This window comes from Anabrus simplex, chromosome 1, assembly GCF_040414725.1.
Source record: "Anabrus simplex isolate iqAnaSimp1 chromosome 1, ASM4041472v1, whole genome shotgun sequence".
In the NCBI taxonomy this organism is placed as follows: Eukaryota; Metazoa; Arthropoda; class Insecta; order Orthoptera; family Tettigoniidae; genus Anabrus; species Anabrus simplex.
In genome coordinates this window covers 1,359,243,195-1,359,258,819 of record NC_090265.1, presented here as the reverse complement: position 1 = coordinate 1,359,258,819, position 15,625 = coordinate 1,359,243,195, and the positions used below count along the sequence as shown (strand labels likewise).

Below are 15,625 nucleotides of genomic sequence, written 5' to 3'. Positions count from 1 at the left end.
CAATTCTCTTCAGCCATTTTCTCGTGATGCCCTTAAATACATTTCTGGAATTTTGTAAACAACAGAGGTCATCTCGCATGCCATCTACTATGCTTCAGGACGGGAAAGTATTACTGGACAAGAGGAGCATCTTGGACAGTTTTGCTGATACCTTTGAAAAGTATCACTCACCTGCCACAAAGTGTAATCTATCCACTTCATCCATGTGTGATATAAGCCTAACTTCAATAGTGATCTCTTCAGCAGAGGTATCTTCAATTCTTGCATCTTTGGATACCTCCAAATCATGTAGTCCCGATGACGTACCCACAATAATTTTGAAAAAAAGTGCATCTGAGCTAGGTAGGCCACTTAGCATCATAATAAATATATCATTCTTGTCAGGGTTTTCCGTGCGAGTGGAAGAAAGGTTACGTCATACCAGTGTTCAAGAAAGGAGACAAAATGGTGTTTGATAATTATAGGCCTGTTGTGTTATTGTCCCTGATTTCAAAGGTGGCAGAGAAGATCATGTATAAGAGATTATACAGTTCATTTTCACAGTATATTAATATGTGCAGCACGGTTTTGTACAGGAACTTTCTACTGTGTTCAATATGGCGGTGTACATCAATTTCATTTCAGAATCTCTAGATAGGAGGCAACAAGTGGATGTTGTTTACACAGACTTGTCCAAATCCTTTGATTCAGTTGAACATGATGCTCTACTCATTAAATTTTCAGCATATGAGATAGGAGGAAGTGCTTTGTAGTGGATTGATGATAATGCTTGTTGTTTAAAGGGGCCTAACATCAAAGGTCATCGGCCCTTGGAGTGGATTAGAAGCTATCTCACTAATAGTGTTTGCGTAGTGAAAGCTGATGGTATTATGTCAAAAGCTGTACCGCCCTACTTCAGGTGTCTCCCAAGGCTCTTTACTGGGCTCTGTTTTCTTTGTCATATTCATAAATGATATAACATCATTTATACAACACAGTAATTGCCTTCTCTGTGCTGATAATCTAAAGATCTTCAAGGTGATCAATAGTGAGTTGGATTGTAAGTTGCTACAGTCTGATTTAAACCTCCTAAGTAACTGGTATAAAAAGAGGCTACTTGGTTTGAATACTTCAAAATTCAATGCAATTACATTTTCACGTAAGTTGGAACCAGTTTATTTCTCTTACCATTTATGCAATTTGCAAATAGCTCGTGTGAATGAAATAAATGATCTTGGTGTGACACTTTCAAACTGTTATGGCCTTTTCTTGGAGAAATATTTAGACAGAATTTCTAGGAAAGGATTTAAATTATTTGGCTTTCTGAAAAAGAAACTGTGCTGAATTTGTTTCTCCTAGAACTCTAATAACTTTGTTTTGTACTCTAATCAGGCCATCGTTAGAATACTGTTGCGAGGTGTGGCTACCCTCTCAGCAGTATTTAATACAAAAACTTGGAAAGAGTCCAAATATAAGAATAATTTTGTGTGGCTATTTCTAGCCGGGTGCAGCCCTAAGGCAGACCCTCCGATGAGGGTGGGCGGCATCTGCCATGTGTAGGTAACTGCGTGTCATCGTGGTGGAGGACAGTGTTATGTGTGGTGTGTGAGTTGCAGGGATGTTGGGGACAGCACAAACACCCAGCCCCAGAGCCATTAGAATTAACCAATGAAGGTTAAAATCCCCGACCCGGCCGGGAATCGAATCTGGGACACTCTGAACCGAATGCCAGTACGCTGACCATTCAGCCAACGAGTTGGACAGAATCCGAATAAGGCTCATGAAATGGATCAGCTACAAGTGTTGGGGTATTTCTTTCTCTTCGTCCGATTACAAGTCTCTTTGTGAGACTATGAGCATGACATTGCACTCGCTGCAGATGTGCCAATGGCCTCTTTCTTTATAAGTGTCTGACGAGTAGAGTGGATTGCTCAACATTATTGGAGCGGATTCCATTATGTTCCTCGTCACAATAATAGGCAAAGGTATATTCTTCATCTGCCTAAAGTGAGAACTGTGGCTCGGGCTAACTCATGGCTTGTGAGGGCACTAACATCACTGAATGAGGGGGGGGGGGGTGAATCAGTGGACCTTTTTCACTCACCCCCGTCTAAAATCAGATGTGCCCTAATGACCTCATGAATGTAAGGCCCTATCTGTAAAATATGTACTCGTAAATATGTAAATGTTACTAGATGTAGCTTAATAATGTCAATTATTGAAGGAGATTTAGTTTTGTTTATTTATTTTTTTATTTATTCCATGAACCTACTATGCTGGCCTTGCCAGCAGACTTGAGAGAAATAGAATACCTCTTGCAGACCAAACACACAACCCCCTGTGGGTGGGGGACGCAGACGAAGAATACACCCACGGTATCCTCTGCCTGTCGAAAGAGGCGACTGAAAGGGGCGACCAAGAGATGATTGTCTTGGAACCATGAAACTACTTGTGATTTGTATCACCCCGTGGAGAACATCATGGGTCGCTTTTACTTGCGCGTAGTACCACTATATTAGGTACCAAATAGGTTTGTGATTAGTAGCACACAGGAGCACTGTGCGGTCGGCTTTTGCAGTACCTGTGCTTAGTACCTCCATATGAGCAGGACCATGGAATGATAGCTACTATGGTTCTGCCTTGCCTGTGATTAGTACCCACTATATGAGGAACACCACGGGATAGTGCAGGTCCCTGTGGCTAGTACTCTTATGTGATGAACACCATAGGTTTGCGTTGCCTATAAATGGTGCCGCAAAGTGAGAAAACCCATAGGTCTGTATTATATGTCGAATTTCATAACCTGTGAGTAGTACCATAATGTGTGGAATACTGCGAGTCTCTGCTACTTTTGATTAGTACCGCAACATGACAATTACCATGGTTCTACTTTCCTAGCGATAAGTACCATTATGAGGGGCCGATAACTTAAATTTTGGACCCCCTTTGGACTGCAAGCATCATCGATTCAGTGTTATGCTATAGCAGCAGTCCCTTGGTCAGTAATCCTATTGTTTTATGTCAGTTTCTATGAATGTAAGGCATTCCGGGTCGCATCTACTGATTGTTTTAAATTCATGTCCATCCATTCATTCTTTGTTCTCGCATTTTGAATTCTGGTCAGTGGAGAATTTTGGACTTTTGTCATTCCGTTTCGTACCATTAGAGGCCGATGACCTCGATGTTAGGCCCCTTTAAACAACAAGCATCATCATCATATTTATTTATTTATTTATTTATTTATTTATTTATTTATTTATTTATTTATTTATTTATTTATTTATTTATTTATTTATTTATTTATTTATTTAAGGTGTTGTAAACATGCATATATAAAGGTCTCTGGATTTAGTTTGAAGTTGGTTATTATTTTAGGAAATTAGTGTGATTTATTTAAGGTGTATTTGTTGTATATTACGTTTTATTTAATCATCTTTAATTGGGAAAATAACCTGTTGATGATAAATAAATCTATCTGTCTATCCATACAGACAGACAGACAGACAGACAGACAGACAGACAGAAATAATGGAAAATTAAAAAGTGCATTTCCTTGTTACTGTGAACACACTGATGCAGAAAAGCCATTATTTTTAAATTCTGAGCAATGTACAGACAAAACTCTTATTTTTTAAATATAGATTTGTTATTATAAAATTAGAATATTGTCATTTTAATTGTAAAATATTATACAGTGACACCAAACAAGAGTTTGTGGTAAACTCAAGTGAGGTAGTTAGTGACCTGAGGGGAAGAACAGGCTGTATTCCCCCAGAACCCTACCAGTCCTCGCTGGAGACAGCTGTTGTTCTCTTCAACATGAAGGAATTAAAAAACAATCTCATTATCAGGATTAAAAAAGGAAGGAAAGGAAAGGAAAGGCAAGCAATGATTTTCTTTTCTTTATGTTTCCTCATGCTGCTGAAAATGATGTTCAATGTCGTTTATGCCGGGGAAAGTAAATATAGAAGCCACCTGAAATTCTATGACGCGCATCGTAATTCGTCTCTCTCTCTCTCTTTTTTGCACTTATCACTCTCCTGAGTTTGTTTTCCAGGCCTTTAGATGTTTTCAGGTTGTTGTAACAGACTTTCTGTTTCAAATTTCCCCACAAATAAGTCGCACATACTGAGATCAGGTGAACAAGCTGGCCATTTATCAGACATGATCAAAAGCAAAGGATGTAAGTCTCTGTCATGCATGGATTGAAGCACCCACCAACAGAAGTTAATACAAACAAGAGGATCTGCAAACATTTAAATTGTGTGCGACGGAAACCTTATAGCGAAAGAAATTCAGAAATGTTAGCCCTTTCAGCACTGAGATTGGCAAGACACTACACTCATGTGCTAAATGGACAGATGGTTTATAAGGGAATCTGAAGTCTCGAAGTCTTAAATTTTTCATCAGTTAAGACCCTCTTTCTATAATGCCTTTAACTGTTTAAGATTGATCCAGTTGTGTGCACGTCACACTATGGTTTTTCTGAACTTTCTGGAAATTGTTTGAAATACTTCTGCACACACCTATCATGCAATTTCTGTTTTTAAAGATATGTTTCAGCAGTAAACACTCATTGCCCAAAGGTGCCCTTAACCATGATGGATACTTGTTACTGTACACTTTATAATCACAGTCACAATCACTGAGCGTGTGAAGTAAATCATTTGTATCACTAATGCAAGTACGGACCTCTACTAATAACTCAGCCTTACGGCACTGAGGATGGGGCAAAAAAGCTGTTGTCTCCCATCAGGTAGCTCCTTGCTTGTCCCTTGGATGGGAGAATACAGCCTGTCCTTTCCACGAGCTTGCTATGTTTACCTAATATCTCTTTTCTGTAAACTCTTGTTTGGTGGTTAGTGTACATACTTTATAAACCTGGATTATTAATGAAGTAAACCAAACTTCATCTTATTCTAGTTACTTCAAAAGTTATTGGATCTTTGATGCCACTCTTGACTTATTTTGGGTTTTGACTAGAAGTTTGTCTAAATGCCCTTCCTGGTGCCATAGAAATTTTCAAGCAAAAATTCTACCTCATGATTGGCCCGAGATTTGAACCTTGGCCATTTGGATAGAAAGGCAACAGATAGGCTTCTACCCTACTTAAGCCCCCCTAATCCTGTTAATAATATAATTAAACAATATTGAAACAGAAATAAATTCAACAATTGGGATCTTAAAATTATGAAGGATATTTTAGTGACTGAATTCTGGAAAATCATGTCTAGTTTTCGCAATAACCCCTGTAAAGTAGTTTTCAAGTGTTATTTTGTTTTCATGTTCGTTGTTGTTCAAGCTTACTAACGTGTGAAGTCATGAGTGGATGAGAACTTGTAAAGCTAATGATAACAATTCAAGTTCTTTTCCGTAGTCAGACCGTGTAGTGTACAATTGTCCTTCATTGCTGAATTTCTAGAAACATGTACATTGCTTAATGATTGAAATAAATAAACAATTAGAAATGTTAATAGTATTGACAAGGCTGATTTAGATATATGACAGTGATTTTCAGCAGTGAATATACTAAAACAATATGAAGAAAGAAAAACAAAACATTGAGTGTTCCTGTCCCAGGAATCCTGATGACAGCTTTCCTCTGTAGTTGTAACCATATTATTTAGCATGATTTGAAAATACATCTGAAATCTTACTAGCCTCAAATGTACACTCTCAACTAACTATTGCAATGATACAGGATGCAACAATAAGGTATTGCAAAACTTTCAGGACACATTCCTCACAGATAGCAGACAAAAATAGGTTATAAAGACATGGGTCTGGAAATAGAACTCATTTTCTACAACTCTACATAGTACATTAACATGTTCACTGCTTTGTGAGTCACATGTGACTTGTGCCACTCTAAAATGAGGTGCTGGGAAAACAAATCGTACTATGGCTCTCATTATAGGCTGGCTGGCAGAAATGTGTTGTGACTGCATGTGAATAACCTTGTCAGTGTGTGTGTGAAGTAACTACGGTATTTACAGTTGGCATGTTTTCTATGCAGTATCACATTAGGAACGTTACATACTTCACGATAAGCACAGAAAGCTATGGAGGGGGAAGGAGTGAGTGTGTGTTTTTAAAATTAATGTTAGAAAACTGCAGACTGCCAGCTACCCAGAGATTGTTCCAGTTCACACTCTTCACAATGACCCAGAAGATCTCATTTAGAATATGAGGATATCAAATGTAGCGATACTGAAGAACCCAATATTTTATCAATATCCTCACCAGCCTCGTCTGGAACTGACACAGAGGTAAATGATAGCTACAGTGAAAGTGACTGCGAACAAGCTAAAACAGAATCAGAAAAATAAGACTGCAGTTGGGGTGATATAACTAGGAGTGATTTAGGCTTCACTGCTTTTCCTGGGAAAAGTTAGAAGAGGGACAGGCCATTGAGATATACTCTCACTTTGTGAATCACAATCTATTGGAAATTATGGTTCAGGAAGTGAATAGGTCTGCCATACAATTTAAACAAAATTATAATGAGAAAGGCAAGTCCAGAAGTTTAAAATTGAGGAAAACTATTACAGAAGGAATGAGAAAGTTTCTAGGAAAATCTCATGAGTGAAAGAGGAATGGGTCATGCTCATTCTGTTATGGAGCTTCTGAGTGGATTCTAAATGAAGTTTGTACCCTGTATGCTGATAATTTCCACACCAGTGTACCTCTGGCAGAAGAAGGAATGAAACACTTGTATGTTGGACCCTTCGTAGCAATAGATGTGGACTACCATTCATTCTGAAACAGAAAATGAAGAAAGGAGAGGTGGTGGGTAAAATATGTCGGCACGATTCTCGAGTCATCAAATGGGTTGATAAGTGACCTGTCCTCATGCTTTCAGCACTATTGAGCAATAGTGGCTGTCTAGCAGACTCTGGAAAGAAACAGTGAACCGATCAGGAAGCCTCTCTCTGTCCTTGATTACAATAGTGCTATAAAGAGGGTCAGTTTCAGTGACAAAATGTCTTCATATTATTCAGGTATCTGAGAGGATTGAAATGGTACAGGAAAGTAGCCCTAGAAGTTATCATTGGAATGGCCTTAGTTAATGCTTGGATAGTTCACACCATGATGTCTGCAAATAAATAAATAAAAAAGCCACTACTGCAATTTCAAGAGGACACAAGTAGCCTGGTTGGGCCACAGTCAAAACCTGTCGTCAGTCCTGGGAGGAGACGTGCACACTCTCTGTCAAACCTGTCAAAGATAGCAGGACCAGGCAGGAAAGTTTGAAGATGATGCGTAGTTTGTTATAAAGCTCAGTGAGAAAGCGGCACATTGAAAAATGCTGACAAGTAAATAAAGCAGGTGACAACATACTGTGAGGAATGTCCAAACAAACTGTTCATGTGCATTGGATATTGTATTAAAGTACATAAATGCTGAAATTCAACATACTGTGTTCAAATATATATATTGCCATTGTATAATAATAATAATAATAATAATAATAATAATAATAATAATAATAATAATAATAATAATAATAATAATAATAATAATAATAATAATAATACCGAGCTCGATAGCTGCAGTCGCTTAAGTGCGGCCAGTATCCAGTATTCGGGAGATAGTAAGTACGAACCCCACTGTCGGCAGCCCTGAAAATGGTTTTCCGTGGTTTCCCATTTTCACACCAGGCAAATGCTGGGGCTGTACCTCAATTAAGGCCACGGCCGCTTCCTTCCCACTCCTAGCCCTTCCTTGTTCCATCGTCGCCATGAGACCTATCTGTGTCGGTGCGACGTAAAGCAACTAGGAAAAAAAAAATTTATAATAATAATACAATTAGTGAAATCAGGAGTGTAAATATTTTCATAAATTTCAAGATCAGTGAAAAACATAGATGGGTAGGTTCAAATAGAAAACAATGTTATTTAAAAAATCTTATTTTACAATATTGTGCATGCATTGCCACTTTTATTAACCAAATAAACATGTTCATATATTACTTGTCTAAAAATGGATTTATACTCCTGTAAATCTCCCTTTACAAACATTTAGAAAGGGATGTTATGCACTGAACAGTGCTATGCGAGGCATGGGTGACTTGTGAACTTCAGTGAATATTGTTGCTAAACGGAATGCTGGGGATCACCTTGAAGGGGAATGCAAGAAGACGACATGACTTGCCGCTGCCAGTCTCATTATTTCACAGTGATATACTTTCACCATCCACCAGCAACTGTCAGAACTACTCCCTTAGCACGAGTCACAAAATCTTCAAAATGCCCTACGTTAGCATTGACACATGCATACACAATACTTGAAGGATGCATCTGGGATTCAAACGGCAGGCTGATATTAATGGAGGGTTTTTCGAACATTTCATGTAAGGAAAGAGTTTCATATGATATGTTGGTATGTTCTGTTCCTCTGTGTTCATCATGTACTATGTAGAGTTGTAGAAAATGAGTTCTAAGATGGAAATAAAAGAATTTCCAGACCCAAAACAAATTTTCTTCTATTATGTTGTAGAATGTGCCCTGAAAGTTTATCCATATCTTTACATTCTGTATAGTACCCTATATTTAATTTTGGATAGAAAGTCTGTTGCTTCTAGGCTGATAGATGTACTACTGCTCAGTCTAATAAACATAATATCTAATATACCAAATGTCCATAATTGTAATGAATGTATATAAAATTGCCTGATTATTAGATCTAAAGAGCAGAAAAGTCTAGCAATGTTTAATATCTGTTAATGGTGGGTATCAAAGATTGCATCATTCTGTTAAAGAGAATGTACCAAATAAATCAATGGCAGGAAGAGGCGTGATATCAAATGACCAAGCATACAAGGAATGCAGTGAAATTAATAGCTGCTTAAGCTAACATAACACATTTCTTTCCTGTGGACATTGTTGTATCCACACTATGAGTAGACCTCATAATTATGTAGATCAACATTACTTAGCCTAAATATCATAGACATATGGTAGGTGGATGGTATTAACAGATAGACATTGTTCATAGATATTATTTTGTGGACTTAATATTGTAGACGATCTGTCACTAGATGTAAACATGTAGGTATTATGTCGTCATACATTAATTCTGTAGACTTATGGACTGTATATCATGCTGTTTTCTATAACTGTTGTATAATTTTTCTTTTAATGCCTTCTTTAATTGTTTTATCAGGGTCCGGATTCACACTATGGTACTAAAGGATTACGCAAGCTTGTGCTAGATTGTCCCAGTGGTGGAAAAGTTACCTTCCAGTTTTCTTATGCAGCTGGCAATAACAACGGAACATCTGTTGAGGATGGACAAATTCCAGAGATTATCTTTTATACCTAAAATAAGCTGGAGAAGAGATTTCTTCTCTAATGGTAGTGGAATCTATTTCTATATACCACATTATATCTGCTTGAAAGCCTCTAGACTGTATAGCTAGAGCCAAGGATGAATGTTCACATTGAAATATCCTTTCAGCAAAATGGGCATTGTGGTTTATTCCAACAAGAAACAATTTGTACTGGAGAAAACAAGTGTTCAGAAAGTGACAAATATCAGTATTAAAAAGAGAAAAACTGATTCTACATGGAAGTGTCAGGAGTATTTTTATCTTATATGTTATTGTCAAAATGTAGATCTGAAATAAACATTAGACTTGTGTATAGTTCATTTACATAATAATAAGTCATTTTCTTGCAAATTCTGTCTGTTGTATTATTGAGAGTTCTTGTTATAGTTCCTCTGCCTCCCAAAATCAATTAATTCTGAACAATAAAGAGAGATAATTAATAATTCATTGAAGTAAGTTAAAAATGAAAAGTTATCAGAAGGTTTGTGATTAATTGTATGCTCTTTGGCATACAATTTTCTGTACCTTCTTGTAGCCACAATTGAGCGTGTACACAAATAATAATAATAATTATTTATTTAGCGTATATTATATACAATATATACAACTACCATCTCAAGTTCATAACTAAAGTTCCATGTCCGTAGGTTTAACCTTAAATTACCCTACACATGTCCCCCGGGTGGTGGTAAGTGAGCAACATCAGAATAAGATGAGACCGAACTGTCGTATACGACCTCCCGGTCAAGGAAAACGGAGAAGAATCGCACCTAGAGGCCCTTCTCAGGGCCCTCAAGTTCGTAACATTGGCCCTTCAATGAAAATAATAATACCAATAAAGATAATAACAATATGAAAATAAGGAAATAAACGTGAACACACAATAATATTAAATATTGGAAATAAAATAAATATGGGGTTGATAGAAAAATATCAAAAGTAGCGGCAGTTACACATCTAAGCTTGGAAATACAACGGTAGACAATAAATGTGCAAAATGAAACCATATGCAAGGGAACACTTACAGGCCTAATAATGACAACTTTGGATAGGAGTGTGGAACACGCAGGAACCCTGTTGAGGTCCATGGGGAGGTATGCCGTTATGGGGAAGGAAAGCTTCGCAATCAATCACCCTCGACTTAAATATATTCAAAATAACAAATGAAAAATTACAAGAAACAAAGTTAAATGACAGATACTTAACATTTTCGACAAATCGGATACAATTACAAATCAAAGACACAAATAAATGGCAGAGTAGTTGACAAGTACTTTTTAAAATAAATGCAAGAAACTTTTATCAAGGATTCGCAGAGCGAATGGAGGCATCCTCAGAAGAATCAAAAATACAATATAATATGTTATTCAAGAGAGAAGGTTACATTTACCTGTAATAACAAAACATTGAGCCAGAAAGGGTTTGCCTCCGAAGACAACATGTAACGGATTAGCCTAACAGCAAAGTTCTACAGAAACTCGAATATGGTGAATCTGGTAATCTAGAGGAAACTCCGGTGCACAAAATAAAATTCTACATATTTACAGAAGTTACTTTAAGTGGAAAAGGTCGGAAACACAATTAATATAAGGCAGTTACTTAGCGCTTACTGTGAGGAACTGGAGACCCAAGGCGGTGCAAGTCCCCGAGCACACCTGCTCACAAGAACTGTCAGATAGAAAGATGCGGTCGAATCCTATCATGCACGTGAAGCCGGCAGAAGGCCGGAAATGGACAAAACACAATCAACCAATGGGACACCGAATTCCTCTAGATTCCCAGTTTTTGCCAATTGGAAAGTTTGTTATTCTGACCAATCCAATTGCATGACCATATATGGTCATTACCTAACTTGCTGAAGCAAGAGGAATTGCATCACCTAATCTCTCCATGTGCAGTACCCACTGATCCAAAAGTTATGTACCGCACACGCTTTACCAACGCACAATGTTGCAAATTTTGACATACAAAATATACAATGATAATCCCTTCAGTACTTCTTCTTCAGTACTACAGGGACTTCCTGGTGGGACAGGTATGACGTGGTGTTTGGGAGAAACGTCTGTATCTTGTAAACAGTGCAATAATCCTGCATGAAAATGCAAAACCACATAAAGCAGAGTGTGTAGGGCAGCTACTGCGACGTTGGGGATGGGAAGAATTGGAGCACCCACCGTACTCTCCCGACATTTCACCATGTGACTTTGATCTAATTCGAAAGATTAAGGAACCACTACGTGGTAGGCGGTTTCCAACACGAGAGGACATTGCTAATGCTGTGCTCCAACAGGTGACCCTATTCACACATGGTGCAGCAAATGCTGAGGCAGATGGTATTCAGCGCCTCCCACATTGTTGGGAGCGTGTGGTGTCAGTAGCAGGGGACTACTTTGAGGGTCTTTAGGCCCAGGTTTGTCATGTCAACTTTATGTGTTCTGTGTTGTCATTCTTTTGCACCGGGAAGGCCATATTGCCCTGTATACTACCGTAATAAATTAGTATGTTATGATATTTCAGTGCTATTCATTGTCCACACATGTAGTTAACACCTTGTCCTTTCGTCTGTATATGTCGCATTTTCCAACCAGACTGGTATCTTCAAAAAAAAGTAGTTGCCATGACTTTTGCCCCAACCCCCGTAATAATATTTCTTTGAGGGGATAATCAATAATATTCTGACAGTTTTAATGAATAGCAATCCCCCTATTTTGTGTCCTTTTGATGATGAGTTACCACATATTTTCAAGGGAGAGTCGGTAAGGTAAATCCTGGAAACCAGTTAGGATTATTTCAGAATAAGAGATACATGAGCCATTTCCTTGTGTGATAGAAGCAATGATTAAGTTGCAGAAGGTTGTTTGAAATATCGGTTGGTCAAATTCCTGAAAGTGACAGGAAGAGATAAAGGAGATATTTTTCTATACCAGCGGGCAAGCTGAAAGAAATCATAAAAATATTAAGAGAAGCTATGTGCAAAGCTCTGTGTGAATAGGAGCAATAATCTGTGAATTCATGAACATGAATATTAAGTGAAGTCTATGATGAAATAAATATAAAAGGAGAAATAATACAGGAAGAAAATGCTCACTACTGCTTTAGAAGGACCAAGTCATAAGAGAAAAACCTGTGCATCTCACCATTGCGTCTCTATCTGTGTAATGTTCACAGAAGGCTTGCTGACCTTGCAGTTTGTGCTAAGGTTGCTTAGCAAACAATAATGCCCACTTGTTTTCTCAGGAATTCATAGTAAGAGAGGTTGTGTAATAATAATGAATGTTTTTATTTTCATGTTAAATTTTATCTAGGAGAGTTTTGTTCCGGGTGTTTTTCAGTTGCAACAACATCCTCGACAAACTTTGTAGTACATCGTGAGGCGCCTCTGCAGAAATCCTAAGGAGCTCAGCTATGATTCTTTTCTTCTCTGTGGCTGAATACTGGTGTGTCCCATTAAGGCTAAACAGTCCTCACGTGCAGCTAATTGATACCCAGTTCAACAATACCATGCGGAAGATTAGCAGAGTCATCAAACCCACTCCCACTTACTGGCTTCCTGTCCTCAGCCACATTATGCCACCTCACCTGTGAGGAAAAAGTCATTCTTGTCAGAGAAGATGACAAGATCATGGCTTATCTGGACCTTCCCATCACAACGACATCTTAGACCTTCAGAGGGGCAGACTGAAGTCCGGACATCCACTTATTGCTTATACTTAGGAACTAACAAGAATCTCTTCAATCCATTCAATGAATGAAAGGGGAGTAGCCTACCAGTACAAACCATTTGCTTTGACCTCTGCTCAGCAAAAACAGCCCTTTTCCAGGATTTCATTTCCCAAGGTAGACATTGTCCACTCTAAATAGGATCCACATAAATACTGGAATCTGTGCAGAGTCCTCACTTAGATGGGGCAAAATTCCATCCCCCAGTGTGACTGTGGTGCTCCTTCCCAGTCTATACAACACATCACATTCGACTGCAGTCTACAGGCCTATGAAGGTGATCCATTGGACTTTGTTCAGGCCACACCTTCTGTGATACAGTGGCTGGATAGTTTGGATTTGAGAATATAGATATGTTGTTTCTTGTCATATGTATTTATGTATATACAGTAGTACTTAGTAGTTCTGCATGTAAAGTCATATGATAAATAAATATTAAAAAGATTCCTCTGTTTTTGTTGAGGTCTGTTTTATTACCTTTCTTGTGTAGAGGATGGATCACAGCAGAGGTCCATCCCTTTGGTAAGGTGTCTGTTACCCATATGTCCTGTATGATCTGATGGATGTTCTGTAGAGATCGTTCATCTGCATGTTTCCACATCTCCGCTACTATGCTGTCTTCACCTGATAGTCCAGTAAAATTACACATTTCGGTATGCAAAATGTCGGGTAGTTTTGATTGTTTGATTTGTTTTTAGTGTTGAGCCTGTAATATAAAATTCAAGTTTTCGACCTTGGCGCGCCACCGCTTGCCACTTGGCATTGGAAGAACATCAACATTTTTTATCTCTTTTCCTTTTTTTCTAAATACCTCTTAACCGACTGGTCTAACAAAAACATTCATTCCAAATTTCCAAATAGAGTAAAGTTTCTCCAGTTTGAGCCTGAATTCAGCTCTGCAGCTTATGTAGTGATTGAGATGCAGGCTTTCAAACAATTGTGTTTTTAATCAAAAAGTTGCTAAAGTTGTGATTTTTTGTTGAATTTTCTTAAATATCTCCTAAACTGAGGTGTTTGGAGCAAACATTATATGGATCAATTTTAAAAGTGAGTAAATTTGCTGTATACAGAGCATTAAAGAACGTTTCTATGATTAATATTTCAAGATATGCAATTGTTTAATTAAAGACTAAAAAATTATCCACACAAACACAATTTTCATACTTGCAATTTATTTTTCAATCGACATCCATTGTTATTACAACTTTAAGTTTGGACATCATGAAGCAATAAGGATACAGTAAAATAGTTTTTAAAATGTGTACAAAGTTTGTATACCACAAGTTAAAACTAGGACATTACTAGTGAGACATAAATCAGAACACATTGTTTACAGTTTTTGCCGTGTTGAGGGACCAGGTCGGATCTCATTCAAGCTCTGTCTGTTGCTCCTTGTCCTTGTCATCCAGCTCACTATCAAAATTTTCCATATCATTGTTGACACATTCAATTATGGACGCTGGAGTGTCTTCTTCATCTTCATTGCTGTCTTTAAATAGAAAGATGGCAGGCACATTTTTGCAAGGGAACAGGTTCACAGGGAAGAACGTATGAGACCTGCTTTCCAACAACCACAAGCGTTGTTGTAGTTACTGGATGTTATCTTAAGGAGGAATTCAGGAGCCACATTTTTTCCCTTTTTTGCAGAAGACAAATTGACTGACACAAGAACATATATGATGATGACTGCAAAAAAAAAAAAAAAAAAGAAATATTGTCATACCAGCAGAAATAGCAGTTTCAACAATTAGTACGTCTGCATCTTCTACTGCCTATTTTACTGTCACATTTCCTTCTTGCAGATCCTTTTTCAGAAGGCCAATGAAACGTACTTTATTGCATTCATTAGAAAAATATTCTTGAGAAATTTCTAGACATGTGACTTCATCGAATAGGATCTCAGGAGATGATTAAAAGATTTTCTTTGATATTTAGAAATTTCAATTTATTGTAAAAAATATTTTGAATACATTCTGCACTTTTCATACCCCACCCCATCACATCAGAAGGATATACATCAAACACTGCAGCAATGTTTGAACCATAGTGTACTTGTAAATATGTCAGATAACTCTTAGCAATGCCCCCAAAATTCAAGTTCCACTGTCAAACAACTTTACGAAGTACGTGATCTCCATCTACCACTACAAAATTATCTTTCCTTGAACAGCTCCTGTGGTTCACGTGAGTGATGAAAATAAAGACGATTTAGTCCCTTTTTGCATACCCCAATGACCTAGATGTTAGGCCCCATTAAACAACAAGCAGCCTACAATGTGGCAAAGGAAAAGGTGACAGTTTAAATGTGAAAAACCGTTTCAGATCTCATCTGACTTTGGTTACACAGATTCTGTGAAAGAGTGTTAGTGGGTCCACAATTTTTTTTTTTTTTTTTTTCCCCAGTATTAGCATTGTTGGTCACTAAAGGAAGTGTGAGTTCTGGACATGTGACTTGTTTCTTTACAATCTTCTTATTTTCTTCATGGGGACTCTAAATATTAGTTCCTAATTAGCGTCGACCTCCAAGATCTTTTGCTACCATGTTTTTCCTTCATTCCCACCTGGATATACCTGCTCGCTTCACAAAGCTGAAGG

At 37.7% G+C, this 15,625-nt stretch overlaps 1 protein-coding gene across 2 annotated transcripts in view; it reads left to right on the top strand.

Annotated features, from left to right (window-relative positions):
- The window catches only part of LOC136878836 (BTB/POZ domain-containing protein 1), an 81,405-nt gene extending 71,741 nt beyond the window's left edge, over positions 1 to 9,664 (top strand). For both annotated transcript variants that reach the window (XM_067152374.2, XM_067152366.2), the window contains exon 6: positions 9,145 to 9,664. In XM_067152374.2, coding sequence (XP_067008475.2) covers positions 9,145 to 9,303 — 159 coding nt within the window. In that variant the 3' untranslated portion in view covers positions 9,304 to 9,664. The remainder of the gene's footprint in view (positions 1 to 9,144) is intronic.
- The last annotated feature ends 5,961 nt before the right edge of the window (positions 9,665 to 15,625 follow it).